The 21,505-nt window shown below is 40.0% G+C and overlaps 2 protein-coding genes across 2 annotated transcripts; both read left to right on the plus strand.

The window, feature by feature from the left end:
- Nucleotides 1-572: 572 nt before the first annotated feature.
- On the plus strand, nt 573-6,516 carry LOC149081277 (uncharacterized). Its single transcript, XM_089238312.1, has 3 exons — nt 573-883; nt 2,744-2,863; nt 6,377-6,516. Exons 1-3 carry the CDS (start codon nt 775-777, stop codon nt 6,514-6,516), a joined length of 369 nt encoding a protein of 122 aa, XP_089094438.1. The 5' UTR covers nt 573-774.
- On the plus strand, nt 6,453-19,136 carry LOC149081278 (beta-1,3-galactosyltransferase 1-like). Its single transcript, XM_089238114.1, has 2 exons — nt 6,453-6,829; nt 15,994-19,136. Exons 1-2 carry the CDS (start codon nt 6,815-6,817, stop codon nt 16,984-16,986), a joined length of 1,008 nt encoding a protein of 335 aa, XP_089094240.1. The 5' UTR covers nt 6,453-6,814; the 3' UTR covers nt 16,987-19,136.
- The last annotated feature ends 2,369 nt before the right edge of the window (nt 19,137-21,505 follow it).

Here is a 21,505-nt window from a genome sequence, read left to right on the forward strand (position 1 = left end):
CCTGTCGTCTGCTTATTTCAGTACTTTGTTTGTGTGTGTGTGTCCTTATTTGCAGACAAAACAACTGAGCTTCCTTTCCACTTCAGTTTCTAAGATTCGCTCATAAGGAACTGATTTAAACGAAAAATTAACAATAACTTCAAGATCACCCTAAAAGTCGTTCTGTGCTTTGAGTCTAGATGGCAGCACAAACAGTATAAATCAAACGGTAGATCAAACCTTTTATATGCAACTTTCATATATTATTTCAAAAAAATGTCTTGAATTATTCGAAAGAACTCTATTTCCACTGAATTCTTCAATTCAAATTAAGAAAAAATCGGAGTCGCAACATTTTGACTTACATTCGCAAAGATTTTACGATCTATCAATACAAAAATCACAAATTTTCATGATTTATATGTTCTTCCAGATTATATTTTTTTCTTGTTTTCTTAAATATGATGTAAAACTAAGGAAATCGTCATTTTTGAAAATTTATTTCTTTTTTTTGAAACGTCAGAGACAAACTGCACAGTCAAAACCGACCAGAGCGCAGGTTTTTTTGGGAGCCGGTGAAGCAGCGTGGTTGGTGTTACGCCCCTCTCGCTCTGCGTTTGTGCCTTACCCTTTATTTAATTTTTTACTAGTGTTTCCCTCTTTAAGTGCAGTTTTCTTTATTTATTATATTCGTAGGAGTAATTTTATTTAATTTCCTGAAGTGAAGGATCAAGGCTCTTGGTTAGGGCTCTGCCCGTTTCCGGGGTCTAGTTTGACTCCTTCAAATGTGCAGCTATGGCTGTTCAAATAGATACACAGCCAGCGGGCAGTGCAGACAAAGTCTCGTCTACAAGTCATAATTGGAATACTCTATTATCTGATGAAGACATCTTGGACGGTTTTGGTGAGTCCCCTCGCATTTTGCTAACTTTCAAGTTTTCGGGTGCAGAAATTATTCCCAGATCCAGGCCTTTGTGCCTGAAAAAGGATATCTGCTCAAAAATCTCTGTCCCTAAACACATCTCGGAGATTCGATTCACACGCTCAAGTGAGCTGTTAATCTCTACGGAAAATATTCACACTGCGAAAGAGATAAAAAAAATAGATATGATTTTGAACATTCCCGTTAAATCGGTCCTTTTGAAGGATTCGATTACCTCCAAATTTTTGCTAAATATTCCGTGTGATATTGCAGTAGTGGAAATTGCGGAAGAACTGCAATCGGAGGGGTTACAGGTCATCGGTATTCGAAGATTTATAAAAGAAAGAATTCCTTTACAAACTGTTCTGGTAACGATTCTTGGTAGGAACATTCCGCTGGAAATAAAGTTATGGTTCTTGATATTTCGTCCACGTAAATTTATTGAGCGTCCTAATCAATGCCTTCGCTGCTGGAGCTACTTTCACCGCTCAAAGTTTTGTAGAGTATCATCTCAGATCTGCAAACGATGCGGCCAAAATCATAACCATGAAACCTGCCAAAACCCTATCTCCTGCATTAACTGTAAGGCTTCCACTCATCTTGCCTCTGATCGTCAGTGCCCTGCTTATGTCTTGGAGTCAAAAGCATATCACTATAAAGCCGAACATCATGTTCCAATAAACATCGCTCGAGAAAGATGTAAAATGAATTCCTCTTCATATGCTGCTCGGACCAGCATTTCCATGTCATCTGACTTCAGTGCTCTCAAGGCTGAGATCAGTTCCCTGGTCCAAGCGGAAGTATCTGCCATCAAAGAAATTGTACTTAAAGATCTGAAAATAAGTCTTCAGGAATCGCTGAATGACTCTATTAGAGCGCTTATTCCCGAAATAGTCAATTCGGTTAACCTAGCTGTACATAAGGTGAATATAATACCGCCACTTAATTCGAATGTAAATATGGACACTTCTGGTCCTTCGACTGCTATCTTCAATCAACCTTTGCCCCCTGAGCATAATGATGATAGTGACTTTTCTCAAGATCCTGAATCGAATAAATTCTATACTTCTCCTGCGGAAAGGGTTAAACAAAGACGATTAACTAAGAGACTGAAAAATGACTCGGCCTCAAATGTTGGAACCTAGTTTTTCACTTAATTTCGTTTTTGTCTCCCCCCCCCCCCTTTTTTTTCCCCTCTCGTTTAAAGTTTGTTCCTCGTTTGATCTTTTTTCCTTTCTCTCTGTTATCGAGTTTGATAATGGTTTTTCTTTACCTCATTTAGAGCTGACAAGAGTTCAGTATTCTTATTTTTGTGATCAAATCGAGCTTCGTTTGATTTTTTTTTCCCCTCCCTTTCCTTTTGTGTTTTTCTCGCTTGATATTTCCTTTTTCTCTCCCAAAAATAAGTGTTGGTTTTTTTTGTTTGTTTTTTTCTGTGAATTTGATGCTTTTTCCCTCTCTTCAGTTCAATATATTTTTCTAGTTAATCCTTTCCAAAAAAAAAAAAAAATACTATGAATAATATGAATTTTAGAATTCTTCAATGGAATGTCCGAGGCATCAAGTCCAAGTCAACCTTTATCAGAAATTTTTGTTTAAACTATGATATGTTATGTTTACAGGAGACTTTTCTGGAACCGAAGGACCATTTTTTTCTTGCTGGTTTTCAGATTTTTAGAAATGATCGACTTCTCCCAGGTGGTGGTTTAGTGACCGCGGTAAATTCATCTCTTTCCTCATCTTTGATATGGAAAATTTCGGACCCCTTTTTTGAAATTATGATTGTTCAAGTTTTTCTAAATAATTTTTCTATGTATGTTGTAAATTTTTATCGTCCTCCAGGTGTTTTCAATATCGCTGCTATTGACAATATTTTCTCATACATCTCTGGGAATTTCATCATAATCGGAGATTCCAACAGTCATCATCCAAACTGGGGAGGACATATTGTATCTCCTGCAGGTACTATGTTATTTAACTGGTATCTTAATCATAACCTTTGTCTAGTTCCTCCATTTTGCCCCACCTTTTATAGCAAGGACTCACAATCTTATATCGACTTATGTTTCTGTAGTCCAGGTCTTTATAGATATATTATCTGGACTCCCTGTGAATCCTTATTCAATAGTGATCATTTGCCAATTAAAATTTCCGTCTCTTTGAATAAACAATTCATATCTCAGGAATTCCGTTACATTAAATGGTCAGCAGTAATGGCAGGTCTCTCTGTCATCCCCGCTACTAACGATTTCGACAGTATTTACAATCATGTTGTTTCCATTGTTAACTCAGCTAGGTACTCTGTGTACCGGAAGAAACAACCTTGGCTTAAGTTGGATAAAGAAGGGCGTATTGCTCTTATCGAAAAAAAACGGGCTTTCCGCTTATTTCGCCGTGTGCCCTCTCAGGCCAACTGGATTAAATATAAAAAATTAGCTTCGGTTTTTCGTCGCCACCTTCGCATTCTACGATTGAAGACTCTGGCTCAAGAACTTCATCCTTTTACTCAGCCCTCAGTTCTCTTTTCTGTCTTGCGTAGACACCGTTATATCGTGGCGAAAACTTGGGATGATTCCCGGCATATTTTCAAGATTGCTAATAATAGTTATGTCGAGCCTCTCGTACAGATCCAACTTTTAAAATTTTACCACTTCTCTTCACCTGGCCGATCTCAAACCGTTACTTTTTATGGTCCTCCTCGTGAGTTCCAGGCTCAGATGGATGCACCGTTCACTCCCACGGAAATTCGTAGAGCCATTTGTTCTGGTCGTTCAACTACCCCTGGTCCAGATGGTGTTCCATTGAAGGTGTACAAACTCCTTCCAAATAAGGGGATTGAATTTCTGAATGCTTTTAATACCCTTTGGTCTTCATCGCTGGTGCCGCCGTCTTTTAAAGAAGGACGTATTATTTTTATTCCAAAGTCAGGAAAACCAACTACTGATCCGAAGAACTTTCGTCCTCTGACCCTTATAAACACTATTAGCAAAATCTTTGAGAGAATCATTCTTTTTAGGATCACCTGGATTGCATTACGATTTGAGCTCTTTCCAAAAAACTTTTATGGTTTTCGACCAAAAACTGGTGCTGAGATTTGCATGAAAGATATGGTGTCCTCTATTTCATATGCCCTCCAAAGGGGCTATACTAGCTACATTATTGCTCTAGATTTGAGAGCTGCTTATGATTCTGTGAGGCATGATTTGCTCATTGCCAAATTAGCCCGCTTGGGCTTTCATGGTAAATTTTTAACTTGGCTCTTTAATTATCTCTCGAACCGTAAACATGTCATTCATTGGAGGGGTTCCATATCTGGTGCCTTTGCTCCCAACTGCGGTCTTTTACAGGGTTCTACCCTCTCGCCAGTACTTTTCACTCTGTTCACATTAGATATAACCTCATATATTAATTCTGACATTAAGTTTTTTATGTATGCTGATGATATTTTTCTTCAGATGAATGCGTTAGATGGGAAGTATGCTGAGTTCAGATTGATGAACACCTTGCCTAACATTCTCAGATGGGCTGAAAATAGTGGCTTGTGCATCTCTCTATCCAAATCTCGTTTTTCTATTTTTTCACGGAGACGACCTCCATACTTTCCTTCTTTCAACATTAATGGCGAATCCATTCCGTTTGATCCGTACTTGAAAGTTCTGGGTGTTCATCTGGATTGTACTCTCACCTGGAAAAAACAATTATCATCTCTGCGTTCTAAGGGCACTCTATATTTAAACATTTGTCGCTCCATCTCTCACTCATCAAGAAATGTTCCTTGCAAGTTCCTCAAACCTGTGCTAATGAGCATCATTGGAGGTACCATTGGTTACGGAGCTGTGGCCTGGTTTAATGCAGCCAAATCTTCTCTCACCAAGATAAACACAATCTATAACTCCTCGATGAGATCTATCTTAGGCCTCCCTACGTCAACTCGCATAGATAAACTCAGAACCATTCTCGCCCTACCCTCCTTTCAGGATTCCATTCTCTTCAGGATTGGGTTATCTTGTATTTCTGCCACAGCCTCTCCCACGCAGGGTCACTCTAACCATATAGATTCGGGTTTTTGTCGCCTCTCGCCATCTTTGGCTAGGAAAATATCACAGTTCAATAATACCATTGGTTTTTCCCACAGGTCCATGCTGCGTCCAATTTATTCTTTTTGGCCGTGGATACCCTCAAATATCTATTTCATATCGGAGGGTCTTAACTTTCAAAAAACTAAGTCTACCATCCCTTATCAAACAATATTCCAAGAGTACATTGAGTCTCTGCCGCTGAATGCTCATGTAATTGCTACGGATGCGTCTAAATCATCTCAAGTGGTTTGTGGAGCTTTCTGTTTGGTTACAAAAGTTATCAAGTCTTGGTTCATTAATAAAGACTCCTCAGTTTTCACTGCGGAGGCCCTTGCTATTACTTTAGGTCTTAGATCCTTCATTCAATCGTCTAATTCTTCAATATTCATATTTACGGATTCCAAATCAGTCATCATGGCTCTCGACAATTTCTCTATTCATTCATCTACGGTGACTCACCTACTGTATGCTCAACTGGTTCATACTAGTTCTTTGGTTAACAGCATATCACTAATCTGGGTCCCAAGTCATTCGGGCATTGCCATTAATGAAACTATTGACAATCATGTTCGTACTGTAGCTTCTACTACTGTTGATCTTCTACCTTCTAGCCTTTATGTAGAGGACATTCGTTCTCTTTACTATCGCCACTTCAAGGAAAATATTCGCAATGCTCTTTTCTTATCTATTCCTGAGTTTAGCTCCTTCTATAACTGCTGCCAGAACTTCTCCCCTTTGTTTTCGAATAGAAGGTTGGAATGTTTATTTTACAAACTTATTTGCAATAGAGCTCCCTTGAACGAATACCTACATCGTATTAAGAAAATGGCTAACCCTCTCTGTCTACAATGCAAGATTCCTGAAACTTCCTCTCACTTTTTGTTTTCTTGTATTAGGTTCTCCCAGGTTCGGTTCTCAACTTTTAATTCTCTTTCTCCACCAGTTAGGTGTTGGTCCGAGTTCTGTTCAGGCAGACCTGAGAACATTATCTGTAGCTTTGAGAGGTTTGTTACCCTTAGTCAACGTTTTTCTTGAGTTTTTATTTCTTTTTTTTTTCTCTCCCCCTCTTTCTTTCTCTCGTTTGGTTTTTTGTCCTTTTCTACCTTGGTTGTTTGGTTTCATTTTTTGTTACCACACACTCATCCAGGGACTCCATGTCATCATATCATTTTAAAGCGGCTTAGCATCGTCCCCTAAGCCTGAAGACTTCTTCTCCATCTCATATAACATCTCCATCTGCGTTTGTTTCGTCTGGTTTGTGTTTTTTTTTCTTTTTTTCATACCCTTCTGAAGAAGTAGGAAGAATGGAAATTGCTGAAATTTCTATGTGTTCTGTGATTGTTGAAAGCTCTTTCGTTAGTATATTTTTATAACATATTCTATGCTCTTGTGGAAGTTTCTTTCTCTAACAGGGGATGGCCCGAAGGCATAAAGCCCTGTATAATTGAAGAAGAAGAAGAAGAAAGAAGAAGACCAGAGCGCAGAACATCCTTTAACCTCGTTTTTGTTTATATTTATGTCTCGTCGACAGAGTAGAGTTTTATTTATATATTTATTGTTCCCAGTGCTTTTTAATTGAAGAGGAAAGAAGCGATGAAATTAGCTGCGTCTTCAAATTACTTGAGGAATTTCGCTGACCGTGTCCAGCGATAAGAAGCTGGCAGTGAAATCGTACGTGTCGTAAATAACAGTAAAATAAGTGCTATGGTCCAGAGAAATGCTCCAGTTCTCGTGGGCAGCGGCAATGTCCAGTGTCCGGTCCTCACTGGGACTGTATCTTATTTCGATTCGTGGTTGATAACCGTCCAGATAAACACAGCCAAATCTCACCACCATGGCTAACAGGAAGGTATAAGTGCGAGTTGTTTATTTTTATTTACTTTCATTTTAACTATATATATATGGTAGAACGCCTACCACATATTATGGTGGTTGATGACATAAGCAACCTTCAAACCCCCCCGCCCCCTCGAGGCTGACGTAATACTTGAATGACCCCTTTACATTGATATAACAGCCCCACCCCCTGAAAGTGTTTGCCTGAAGACTGCCTTAAAATTGTTGCCTTGACTGAGGGTGGCCAGTTTACACAACTGAAAAACCAGGATAAACTTAAAATTCGTTGATCAAAACTTGGGCGTAATGTAAATTCCTTGAAATAGCTTTATTGGAGGGCAATACCATAAGCGGAAATAGATTTGAAAGTCTGTGGGGAGGGCATAATGATAATGATGTAAATACATACGTTTATGCAGTTTAACTGCTGACAAAATCTTTCATGATCCGCTCCTCAGTGCCACTCTTTTTCGATCACAAAGAGTAAAGACGTATAAATATGGTCATAGCAGTTACACACACAGATGCCATAGGGTATATACAGTAAAACCTCGATAACTTGTCTCCTCATGTTATCGAGAAATTATGACGGCTTAAGCGGATTGCTGTCAGTTTTAATGTCCAGTATTGTGAAAATCTTATGAATTTAAAATAACATAACATTTATTAAAATATGAATTAAAATTACAATATTAATATTATTTATAGATTACAAAAGGAAAAAATTGAAGTTTTACCTTTTTAGAGATTTTATTACTTAACTTATTGTGTTGAAATATACTGGCACAGTTTGGTTTATACTAGTAATTTTTAATTTAGACTAATCATAGCAACTGCTAGATTAGTTAGCTTTTCTTTGCAATAGAACCATTGCACATTAATTTTACATACACATGAAATCTAATCTTTAATTACTTTAATCTAATTTTACTCTTAATTCTTTATCAGTAGTTCATAAAACAACTACAAGGTAATCTTGGTGAAATTTATCAAGGTAATCTCAAACACAATGTCCACGTTGAGGGACACGTGGAGGGTCTGGGGTAGGGAAAAGCACACATTAGAAGACCTCAACTTTGGAAAAAATGTCTGGTTTTTCAACAAATATAATTTGTTCATATTTGAAGCCCTAAATTAGTGAGGTCCCTGCAAAAACCAGGTCTAGCTCGAACAGTCCCTTAATGTTTCAAAAACTTTAGTCGGCAAATCAGCTTCCCCAGCATAACTTTTGTTACCTGAACTGTTCCGTTTTGTAACATAAGGTTTTTATGGTGACTTTTAATCACATGGCAATGTTGTTAACAAGCTATTTTTTTTTTTAATGAAGCCATAGAAATTATCTGTTCCTCTATCTCAAACTTAGTCACTCATTCTTTCCTACAAAAGCTGGAAAGACTTTACAAAAAACAACGACTTAACTGGAGTGACAACTTAACGAGGTTTTACTGTATATGTATATATGCCTGTGGTAGTTAAGGGGTTAACAAACTCCCCCCCCCCCACCTCCATGGGCGGAGATACGGGGGCATTGACCCCAGCATCAAATCAAAGGTGGAGTCGTATGATCTAATGTATATATGAATTGATATCATCATCATCGTGTGCTCCCCCCCCCCAGACTTTCAAGTCTATTTCCGAATATGCTCTCCCCGTTTAGTGGACACCTACTATTAACAGACACTTTTTAAGTCTGTGAAACCGGGCCTCAATATATTAAAGGTATATATTAATAAATACTCCCTGTTGGTGAATAAAATTCTTAGTCCCATGGTGTTCATTATTGAGAGGTTCTACTGTATACATATTAGCTCACCTTGCCGGCACACATCTTCAATGCAGGACCCCCCCCCCCCCACTTCCTGTATGTCTGTCCATGGACATTACAGTAACTATTTACCCCAACAGCTAAAATTGCATGCTAGCAATAAATCCTATGCTTATGCAAACCCACTATTGATCTAGGGAATTTCGGCTTTATATAGCTTGCACAGTTCAAAGTCGAATTGCAAACTTATGGCCCAGTAGAAATAGGATCAAATTACTTGTATGGGAGCTAATTTATTGAACATATTGCAAGGACTGTTGGGGGGCCTCCATTATGGAATATATGTTCAAGTTTAAATAGAGCCACCTGCTGATTGAATGAACGCCAGAACTCTGCTGCCTGAATTATCCTGTTGCTGAGATCTCTCCCAGTCTAACTTCGTGGCAGCATGTGACTGCACTTGCCCCCCCCCCCACTCGACATAATGTGAAATATTGTTAGAAAATTAATTTTTAACCCTAGAATACTAACCCTACATCTCAGAAACGTAGATGTATAGACAGTTAACATGTAGTTTTTATCAGCTTTCTTTTACAAATACAAATACAACACCACAACAGGCAAAATGCCCAGCGAGGTGGCTGAAAAAAAGATGCCCATAACAAATATGGATGTCATCCACCCCCCCCCCCCCCCCACACCACATTTTAGTTAGTATTCTAGGGTTAATACAAAGCAAGGTGACCCACGAAGAAACTCAACATTATTTTTCATGCCTGTATCCCTGCATCAAGTAAGTGTGGATTCAAAGTTGGCCTGCTGTGTACCATTGCAATGCGCAAGATACGCCAAGATTTTCAGCCAATGGCACAGTCCACTGGATTTGAGGCTAAAAGAATCTGTAGGTAGTTTGAAGTTGCATAATAAAATATCGAATTCAGTTCTGCCAATGAAATATTGAAAAAAATTTGATTTCACCAATCTCTGAAATACAGTCCAATACCCGAACGAGCCATGTTATGTGAGGAAACAAAAATTTCTAATTTTCCTCTGCTTTTCCCACACGGACTGCGTTCATCTGAAACAATCATTCATGTCTAACACCATCTGGTCAAAGCAAAGTTAATGTGTGGCAGCACTGATCTCTTAGATCACTTGGTTGCGTCTTTATGGGGCTGGAAGGGGGATTTCTGATGATAATTAATACTGAGAGTTGGAAAATTTTAAAAAGAGCAATTCTTTTGAAGTTCTCAATGCTCAAAATGTCGTAAGTTTCATAAATAATGACCTTTGTAATTCACTAATAAACTTAAAACTATGTTAAAATAGGCATTTATGGCATGAAAATTTCAAGAAAGGCATTTTTTCCCAAAAAATTTTGCAAATTGGCAAAAAAAAAAAGAGGCATTTAGGGGTCATTCAAGTATTACGTCAGCATCGAGGGGGGGGAGGTTTTGGATTTGCTGACTTTTGATGACACGGGAGGAGGGGGGGGGGGTATTTGAAGGTTGCTTACGTCATCAACCAACGTTTTTGAAGATATGAAATATTCTAAGCTGCTGACGAAATTTTGCTGACGGGGGGGGGGGGGTCAAATATCGCTAAAAATCTGCTTATGTAATACTCGAATGGCCCCTTATGGCATTTTGCATGAACTTCCGGGCTCTACTTATTATTATTAGTTTTTAACTATAAATTCACTATAGAAGAGGCCCACAAAAGATCTTAACCTAGGGGCCGGCTCCAGGATGTGTGTGTATGTGGGGAGGGTAAGGTGCAGGTCAAATTCAGTCATGTCACCATAAGCAAATGTGCTACTAATTGAATTGGGTCAGAAATTCTTTCTCACTGGAGAAAGTATGTCTAGAGTACAAAATTCTCTAGTATTAGCAGGATTGATAGGAGTAACCTTTTGATTCCAGACGGGAGTCACGCTTGTTTACATGTCCTATCGTACTTCTCTCTTTCTGTGAACAGAGGGACATCAGCAATGGCATGTTGTCGAGGTCCCTGGTTTGAACCCCCTACCGTCACCACAGATGGCCGACTGAAGTTGGTTTTCTGTGGTTCACAACTTTGAGGTGCAAATACGAGCACACATTGCATTCACAATCCTTGAAGTTGGAAACCACTGCTTCAGCGGACCATCACTGTGCCACCGGTTGGGTTCAAACCTGGGTTCTCAAGATGCGAGTTCATTATTATAGCCACAAGACCACACAACTCATTCATTTGCTGGAATTCCTGTATTTTTCTGGGTAAAATATCTAAACTGAATAGAAAAAATGGAAAGACATATTTGAAGAGACATCGTAGCCAAAATTAATGGCTGACATATATTCAACCAAAGTTTAGCACCATAATTATTTGCATTGGCATACCTCAGGAAGTTTTTTTTTGTCACTTTACGAAAACATGCCACATATTATCTCTTCAAATTACTTTCCTTGAACTTTTAGTCTCTAAAAAGTAGTCAAATGTGGGAACCGACAAAATAATCACTCTTTAATGTTTTCTTCAGTAGCTCCAGCGTATTTCCCACACACATATTTGAAGCTTTCATTCATTACTTTAATTCTATATAAATATTTGAACGCTGTCTTGCTATATCCATAACTTCAATGAAGCTTTCAGCGAGATCCAGTTTGAAATATTATGTGTATGATGGTTTTCCTTTGACTCTGCCAATTCAGTATGCAAAAAATTCACAAATTTTTAATGTTGCATATTGTGAATCTTTATCTCGGCTCAATGACAAATATGAGAGCATTACTTTGTGTAACACTGCTGGAGACCCACAAACACATACCATTTCCAAATCAGTACAGATATGCTAAGAGCACTTACTGCATTGAATCTATTCCAACATGAGCTTTAAATAACCGTAAGTCTTTTTCCATATGGATTCCATGCTCGATGTTTCATGACACCCAAGGACTATGATCGAATTATCTAAATAGTCCTCTTATGCTTGCTTTGCCCCCTAAAGAGTCCTCTTATGCTTGCTTTGCCTCGCATGTTGCTTGTTTGGAGCCTTTCCCACTTTGTATTAGTCATCACTCAAACTTTGAATCACTTTCCCCCTCTTTTTTGCTCTTGATTTCCTTTGAACCTTATTTTCTTCTTGAGATCCCCCACATCTAGAAGAGAAATCCTTTCTACTTATTTAATTAGTTTTTTCGAGTAGATTTATAGTAAACAAAAATTTTATCAATGAGGTCTATCTTCAGACCACCTCTTCCTGGGCCAGAGTCACTGAAATCGGGCTCCTGGGTAAAACGAAGTTTTGGGGCTGCATACTTTGTAATACGGAAGTAGCAGCTAATATAGGGGAAGGGTGTACATAATGGCTATGCTAAGGAAAAAAAAAATTTTCGATAAAGTAATAAAAAAAACAAATGAAAGTTTTGTATAAGTTAGTTTAAATATTTAGATTCATGCAAAAAAATATTATTCCAACTTGATTTTGGTGTTTTTCTTTTTTTTTTTTGGGAGAAAAAATGTTTTCTGGCAACCCTACCAAATGGCTAGTTTGCCCGATATAAAAAATAACTGTTTGATTGCATTTTAAAGAATATGAATGTGTATTCTCTCATGAAAGCAATATTATCATTCATTACAAATATGAAACTTTTTAGTACATTTTAAACTTATTTTATAATTGAAATTGTTCAATTTATTTAAAAAAATTTTCACAACATTTTGCTAACTATTGTATTTTTATTAATTTACTAGCTATAATACCCGGCGCTGCCCGGGTTTTCTTCAATGAGGCTGTTTGGATCACGTGATATCTCCCTCTTTCTTGGAGGGACATGCAAACCGTGTCTAAGTTAACCAATATGGCGACTTCATGAAATAAACAAATCTAGATTTAAAGAAACATAGAAACAAATATATTGTTTTTTTCCTTTTTTAAGGCGTGCTAGGTATTTTGATCCCCACCCCCCTGAACTTTTAAGTTATTCATCTGCCTGTTTCAGCTTGCAAAAATGGTTAATTGAAGCTGTGGAATTTCTTCGATGTTCTTTACAGGCCCATAATTAATTTTAAAACATCCTAAACTACGAATTTATGCAGTTGAATATCAAAAGACACAATACGGAGACATTAATTTTCATGCTTGAGAAGATATGAATAAAAAGTTGAAATCAATGATATTGCATGAATGTCCAACTCTCAAAAGTAGGTCCGGCTAATCACTTCATATTTAATCTCCTGGGCTTCGTATATCTCTAAGCGAACTCAATATTTAAAAAATCTAGAATTCAACACAATTTTTAAAATTATTGATGTGTGGCGGAAAACCCCGCCAAATTTCTGCTATTCTATTTCTATTTCTATATAGATTTACAAAAATCACAGATGAACTCATTTTCTCCTTCCTCGCAACCGGCTCAAGCCTCGTGTGCCCAATGTAGACAGCTTAAGCATCTGATCCACCCTCCATTTTGTTTGGACTTGGCAAAATAGTCTCCACAGAATAGGCAATGACGTCACTGTCCTCAAAGAAATCACGCTTAGCCGCTTTGGATTTCTTTTTCCCTTTAACTTTTTTCTTCTTTACCTCGTTTTTCTTTTTTATCCATCTTTTCTTTTTTTAAATTCCAGTTTGAGTTTTTACCGCCTTTCATTTTCTTCCTTTCCTTCCTTCGCTATTATGAGATCATTTTTATAAGGGCTTGAAGTGGTAAAACTGCTGCTGAGATCCCTTTTTTTCGCTTATTTTTTCTTTTGTAAATGTTTGCTTCCGAGATTGGGACAATATCATGAGGGCTTACAGCAAATTCGGTAGGACTGGGCTTGGTGAGTGGGCTTACACCAGATGAGATTCTGGGCTTGGTGAGTGGGTTTATACAAATACAACGCCACAACAGGCAAAATGCCCAACGAGGTGGCAGATAAAAAGATGCCCATAAAAATATGGATGTCATATTTTTAGCAGGATGTCATTTAGCATAGGATGTCATAAGCAGGTGAGGGTACTGGACCTTGACGAGTCTCTAGAGATGAGAAGAAATGCATTGTTGGAATCTCCTGAACCTACAGTGAACGCTGCGCCGTCGTCACTAGAAAGTACAGTAAGTGCAGTGTTGGGTTGAGGGTCTGCAGATCCGCAATCCGTCTGAACAGAAGGAGTTTTCTCTTGACCTGGGGTCTGTGACACCCGAGATCTTCAGCTGGTGGGCAGGCGACAGAGGGATCATGGATATCTATGGTCGCAGCTGCATCGAAATTCACTTCAGTAAATACATCTATGTTGATTGGGACTATACCCCCCCCCCCAAGAAATAGTGACACCTGATATTGAGTTACAAGCCTACCAGGGTTACTTCGCAAAAATCTCCCAATTGCTTGAACAATAAGTGTTGAATGACCCTCGTGAAAGATGCATCCAGGGGCTCCAGCTTGTGACTGCAATGATGTGGAAGGCAAACTACAGTAGTATGATTATTCCTAGCTTTTTCAATGAAGGGGAGGTTCCTCGTGTGCGTAGCGTGTCCATCAAGTATTAGCAATACTGGATCCCTTCCTTTGATGGTTTGGCATATTTCAAGAAGTGATAAAACCATTGGGATGATATCTCAATTTGCATCCCTCTGAAGTGTGACAAACAAATTCTGGCCCAGCTGGAGCATCATTTTTAAGTTCTTTCATCCGCTGCCCACGAAATATGACGGTGATGGAAGGGGGGGGGGGAAATAAAATCTCCCCTTCCCCCCGCTGACATTTCCAGGGGTGAATGCTAATCGCATGTATTAGGAACTTGTATTCAGTTAAAAAAAATAAATGAAACACGCTTACCTTACATCAGCACGGTGAAAAACAAGAAAATGTTAAATGATTTCCAAGCAAATGGTCTTAACAGCTTCCAACTTCCGTATGACAATGATGGTGGACTAGCGGAGCAGTCGAGGCGTTTGATGCAGCACCTTACGGGGAGGAAATAGCCAGTGGCAATTTTGCCCACCAATGCCCACCCTTCCCCCATTGGTCTCTGTACCCAAGTGGTTCAGTGGTAAGATGCTCGTCTACCGCCGTGAAGGTTACTGTCAGGTTCGTGGGTTCGATCCTGAAGATAGAACCTAGGTAACAAGTTCTTTCCCCTTGAACGGACCCGAGGTAACCACCGATAGATGGCGTCTTCATTTCCGACCCTACTCGATTGGTAGTAAATTGCCACGAGGTGATATTTCCAGAGCTGGTATGCGGTAAAGTGGTACACTTTCTCTCTGAAATCATTGTACTAGATCTCTGTGGGGCCTCTTATGGACATAAGGCCACCGGACCATATCAAAAAGAACCCAGGCGTTGAGATGGTTCTGGGTTTTATGGAAAATGCTTCTGTATTGTGAGAAACAGTCACACTTTCCCTCACAAGCTTATTTACTCCTTTCTCTGCCCCCCCCCCCATAGAATATCTCTGATTTACAGGGGGGGGGGGGGGGTGGGCATACAGGGCGGCTTGAGAAAAAACTCAACTTCCTGCAGGCATAAGTACCTACAGAGGGAACGTTTGCCGCCCCCCCCCCCCATTTGAGAAGCTTGTGTCCGCTTATGCCCGGAGGACCTATTTTTGGCAACGCCCCCCCCCCCGCACCCTTTTTTCGGTTAATAGACATTTTTCCGTCTTTTCAACTCGGATTTGACACCCTTCTTAGAACAGTGCCCATTTTGGCTGCACTGTCCAAGAGCTGCCCTTGGCCATATAGCCCCAGGTGACCACTAAAGGCAGTTGAGAACCACTGCTCTCTCGTTAATTTTAGCAGAATGAAATGATAATTTCCCAGTGCAATGTAGTTTTAGGATATTTGAATGCAAGGATCCAGGTTTGAACTCCCCATTGGTGGCACAGGGGTGGTCGGCTGAAGTTGGTGTTCTACAGTTTTTCAACTTCAAGGCATGAATCAGGCCGGTTTGCTGTTTGGAAAAAATCTCTCTGCAGAGAGCAGACAGACAGTTAGCACGACCTTACGTAACATGAAATTTCGAGCACCTGCTAGTTTTCACTTCATCTATCTAGGAACGCGCTTTTGGATGCTCGCCTAAAGTACCAAAGGATGTTTAGAGGTGTCGCGAGTTCGATACTCCGTTCAAGAAATATAAAAAAAACTTGTCCCCTCCCCTCCCAAAGGTTGATACCGTGTACACCAATGACCAGACTTTGCCACAGAGCCAATCCGGAAAAGACCTTGGCAACGGGATAAAGGCCCTACACACTACTCCTACGTGACCTGGTGAATTCTGATTCGTGGGAATGACATATCCACGTCACGTAATTCCCACGAATAAGAATTCACTATGTCACTGAAGGTTCACATCAGAGTAGTGTGTTGCGGCCCCACGTGTTCTGATATTCATGTCATGTTATTGATTGCTGATTGATTCATTATTGATTGATTATTTTTCAGAAAGATGATATCGAGAAGCTTGATGTCGATCCTTACCGTACCCTGGCACGCATCTGCGCCGTGGTCCTGGTCATCTGCTTCGTGTGGGGCATCGCATACATGCCGGTGAAGCATGGGGCAGGGAGGATGGCTCTCCCTTCCAGACTGGCCTGGATGGTGTCCCAGCAAGATCTGGTTAAGTACGTGCTCCCTTACAACGACACGTCCCTGATAGATCCCAGAACCCCGCAAAACGAAACCCTATTCGCCGTGGTCATAATTTGTTCGTCCGTTCCTAACGTGAAGTCAAGAGAGGCCATAAGAAGCACCTGGGCTCGAGATTCCTGGACGGCCGACCACTCCCGGGTGTACTTCTTACTCGGGAGGTCTTCGAACGATAGCCTCAATGAGGCCATCGTCCAGGAAAGCGAGAAGCACGGCGACATCATCCAGCAAGACTTCTCCGACACCTACAACAACCTGACCATAAAGTCGGTCATGCTGCTGAAGTGGATTCTCCACAGCAACTTGAGTCCGAGGTACATCATGAAGACGGACGACGACATGTTCGTGCATCTGCCAAATTTGTTCAAGGTCCTAAGAGAGAAAGGAAAACAGAAACTGTTGCTAGGGTGCCTGATCAAAGGTGCCTCGCCCATAAAAGACAGGACGTCGAAGTGGTTCGTGCCGGACGTAATTTTCTCCGAGCACACTTACCCTCCCTACTTATCGGGCACGGGGTACGTAATGTCGTACGACGTTGTTCCCGTCCTGTACAGCACGGCCCTCGACACGCCGTTTTTTTACCTGGAGGACGTCTTCATAACCGGCATCTGCGCGAGGCGGGCTGGCCTCAAACCAGAAAACAACAACGGATTCAACTTTTCCAAGCGCAAGAACGACACGTGCGTTTTCAGGTCCATCGTAACGGCGCACAAGATGTCGCCGAAAGAGCTTCATGGTGTGTGGAACGCGCTCCACCATCCGTCCTCCATCAAATGCAAGAAATCGTGACGAAGTTCGTCATAGGCGTTGTTTTTTAAACTGAAACATTTTTGGTTTTTTAACGGAATCGGAAATCAGGTAAAAATTCGATTACATGAGTGCGTCTCACGTGCAACATTGAACATGTCGGAATGCGCATGCGTTAACATGCTAAGTCAAACGATTTTTTTTTTCTGGATGAAATGGTGACTTATCGCCACCGCTCCACATCATCGCGCTGTTATTCTAGTCGCCAACACTCCAATATATTCCTCTGAATGGTGCCATAGAAATACAAGTGTTGGGTCGCTTGGATATATTGAGTACTCTGGTATCGTGTGAGGACGACTTCGGTGTCGAGGCCAATTTCTCCATCGTTGTGAAAATGCTTTGCTTTCTAAGCAGCTTCTACACCAAATAAGGTCTTTCTCATAAGGAGACTCTGAAGTCGTATAGATACCAGAAGACTTGGTGCAAGGCAACACGTGTATTTCTAAGGTGTCACTCTGACAAGGATATTGAAGTATTGGTGACTAGAATACCAACGCGACCGGTTGACTAGCGACTTGGTATGCCATTCTCCTCGCTACTCTAGCACCGCAATTCTGAAACATTTATTCATATTGATGCCCCAACGTTTCTTGTCGTGTACGCAATCGCTTGCAATAATTTTACTCACCGTTCTTTTGAGTCCTGATGTCTCTTCGTGTCCTGCACAGATCCAGATACGGTGATCGCCGCTCACTAGAACCGAGTAATATGAGAAAATTTAACTGTCCCTTGAAATACAGGGTGATCCATTGAACCTACACAATACGCTTCATCCCCCCGACGCATCTTCATTCGCAGCTGGAGATGCCTGTTTCGGCTCCAATTGAAGCTGAGGATATCTGCTTCATTCGAAACTGAAGATATGTCTCCGCTCAGGAGGTGCCGACATGAATAAAACATTTAGGAGCTTGAAGTTGCCAATCGTCCCGTATGTACGGGTTTCGAGCCAGTATATAGGAGAGTAGCTGATGTAGCCTTAGCCACCAGGTTGCGTCTCCCATGTCTCCACTTTATTCGCAACAGGTTACCATAGTGGTTCCTCGGCTAACGAAGTTATTTCGTTCCGGAATCACATTCGTTAGCCGAAACGTGATTTCCTGTAGGTTTCTGTGGAAAATCGTTTGATTTGTTCCAGGTTTTGCCTAAAATTTAAAGATAAGTGTTTTAAAACACCGAGGAGCACTATAAAAAAGACAAAATCTGATCGAAGGCTAAAATGAACTGCTTCAAAATCGGCTAAATGAGAATACAGGAAGATAACTACTACAGCTGGTGTTGACGCAACCCTATCGAGTTGATAGGTGTTCCCAGGGCAATAAGTAGAGGGGGAAGGGGGGGCCCGGACGGAAGTTTCAAGTGGGAACAAAGAAAACCATTACAAAATTATCGAATTTTAAAGTTGGGGGTGAAGCTAAAATCTTAGTTACAGCTCTGGGTGCCCCCATCCATTTGTAATTCAGTTAGATCATTTCTGTCTGATGCCTGCAGATAGAAAGATTTCGTAAAAACATAGGCTCCTTTTTTAATGCATTTTTTATTAGCTGGATCTTTTATTTTACATTAAATGGTTCAAAACTTTCAGAAAGAGAAATGGGGAGGTACGTCTAGAAAAATTTCGAGGTGGACAAGTGTTAATTGGGCTCGAGTGACAGAAATTCTTGATGATGATTGGCTCCAAAAATTTAGCTCATGACGCGACAGCACGTGCATCGACATGAACAAAAATGCTCATTAGCCGAATGCGCATTCGTTAGCCGAGGTAAAAAGATCATCGTCGTTTGCCAAAAAAAATCACTACAGCTCCAATTCAAAAAATTAGAATAACTTGAAAAATGCATTACATGATTTACAAATCGATTTTATTTCACTGGAATGGAAATATCCACAATTTCTAAACTACGTCGACTGATTCTACATATTTTGCAGAAAAATGTAACATAAATAAAAACTACAAACTTTACTAATTTAGAAAAAAAATCGGCATTTGGGAAAAATAAAATTACGATAATTTATCATTTTTTTTAAATGTTACAAAACTTACGAGAAATCATTCGAAATTATTTCAGTTAAATGTTGAATATTTTGTAGCATCTCTCATAGATTTAATAACCTCTCGTAAACGATTTTGCAAAAAAAAAAAAGATTGCGATAAACCACTAGATTTCCGCACACAATCGTTTTTACTGATACTTGCGCACATGGTCTTCAAACGTATTAAACGTTCATTTTTGTCTTTTGGAACAAACTTTTGAAGGCACGACACCTTATAAATTCTTCATGGGACTCAAATCTAGTGAATTTGATGGCCAAGGAAGCAAATTAATTTGTTTTTTCTTCGAGCCAAGCAGTGGTAGATTTCGAAGTGTGAGAAGATGCACATTCTTGTTGGAAGATGAAATCAGCATCCAATAAATCTTCAGCCGATGGTATCATGCAGCATTTAGAATTTCTCGATATACATCGGACTTTACTCTTCCGGTCAAAATGCAAAGCCTCCCGGGCCCTCAGCGCTCATACAACCCTATACCAGAACGGTATAGGGTTGTATTAGTAGCATATTTCACTAGCCGCTTCATGCACTGCTTAGTGAATGTTACATAGTTGAGACGCCAAACACGGACACCTTGATCACCGTGGGACACACAAAATGACGATTCATCACTGGAAAGAACCCTATTCCAGTTTGCACCACAGTACTCTAGCATTCATTTGTTTGCGTTAAGGAGCGGCTTCCTCTTGGGCACACGGCATTTATATCCATAATGAGTCGTCTCGGTGTGGTGGAGGACGACAAATTGACACCAAATTGTCCTTTCCACTCTTTATGTATGAACCCGATTCTAAGAAAGCGGCGAAATCTCAGGATGCTTTCAAAGAGTGTCCTGCCTCGCAATAGTATTAATTGGCTTACGGCCACTATTTGCGCGTTTTCTCTAGTAATTGCTGTCATTTAAATGATGTCTTAAAAGTTCACTCACACTTGCTTGAGAGCACACTTTGCTTTCTAGGCGATCATCTGCTTAGTAAATCCTTCTTTGCTGAGTTTCACTACCAGAGATTTTAGACCTGTTAAATCTTTCTTTCGACCCATTTTGAACACACAACTGAATAAAACCAGTTTGTAAGCCTGCCTTTATATGTCTAACGGCTTTGCGATAGCGTGATTTATGCAAATTTTGGCACTGACGATTATCCAATTAGAAATTCCCCCATTATTCTAATATTTTAAATATCTTCTGATTATTCTAATTTTTTTTTAAATATGTTATTGAAATTTTTTCACACGCAACTAACGTCACAGGTAAGTTCAATTTATTCTAAGGGGCCGTTCAAGTATTACGTAAGCAAATTTTTAGCAATTTTTGATCCCCTTCCCCCCCCCCACGGGGGGGGGAAGGGTTGCATAAAGGGTGGTTGCTGACGAAAGCATTATCCAAACCCCCCCTCTCCCCTTGTCATCAAAAGTCAGAAAATCGGAACCCCCCTCCCCCCCTCCATCGATGATGACGTAATCCTCTGTTGGAGAAAAGAAAACGACGACTATTTGCGTTTTTCTAATTTTTGGAATCGGGGTTGTATCTGCCTCGGTTTCATTCATTTTGAAGTGTTTTTTGTGGTGCCGTGAGAGAAATAACGGGCAACTCAAGTTCTTCAGTCGACCAGTTTTCTCCTCTCCAGGCAACTCGAGATCGATTTGAGTTTCCGCCCGTGTGAGAAAGGCTCAACAGCATTCAAAAGCAACCTCCTTCAAAATCATGTGCATGCGCATTCTTACATTTTCAATGTTACCGCGAGATCCTTCATCGATTTTACCGTCCTGCGATAATCTTTTCTTTTTTTTTGTTTCTTCGATGCCAAATTATTTGTCCCTTGCGGATTATATCTGTAATATACATCGTAGATTTTCTTTTTTGCTATACTTACTTTTTCCAGGACACACAGAAATGGTCGATTTGTAGTGTTTACCCGGTAAGAAAGTTGCACAATTTTTGAGTTTGCATTTATGTCTTCCTTTTGTTGCTTCCTCCCCCCCCCCCCGTTATAGTGTGTCCGTTATATCGTGTTAAATTTTGCGGCGAATATTGCGATCTTATGTGTTAAAAAGCTTGAAGTCACGAGTATACTGACATAGCCTGTGGCAGCATTTGCTTAGCTTCCTACTAAAAACATCAATATACCACCAATCGATTGTAGTCATTATAGAAAATTTCGGTTAATAACACTTTAGTTGTTTTTTTTGTGCGAAGGTGTGTGTGTGCGTGTTTGTGATAGCGAAATGTTTAAAAACTAAATGATGGAAGAAAGAAATATATATTTTTTTTGATTTTATATATGGATATGATTTATTTGTGTGTGAAATATTCATTTACTTTTCAATACAGGGGCGGTAAAAGTTTTTCTTTTCATGGTTGCAACCAGGGAAGCAGATGGGTCTGGGGCATGCCACAATCCACACTTATCCAACATTACCAAGGGTAGGGCGCCAAATGCTTGCCTC

Source organism: Pholcus phalangioides, unplaced genomic scaffold, assembly GCF_987345545.1.
Source record: "Pholcus phalangioides strain wild (caught in Gottingen) unplaced genomic scaffold, Ppha-v1.0 ptg000010l_1, whole genome shotgun sequence".
Classification (NCBI taxonomy): Eukaryota; Metazoa; Arthropoda; class Arachnida; order Araneae; family Pholcidae; genus Pholcus; species Pholcus phalangioides.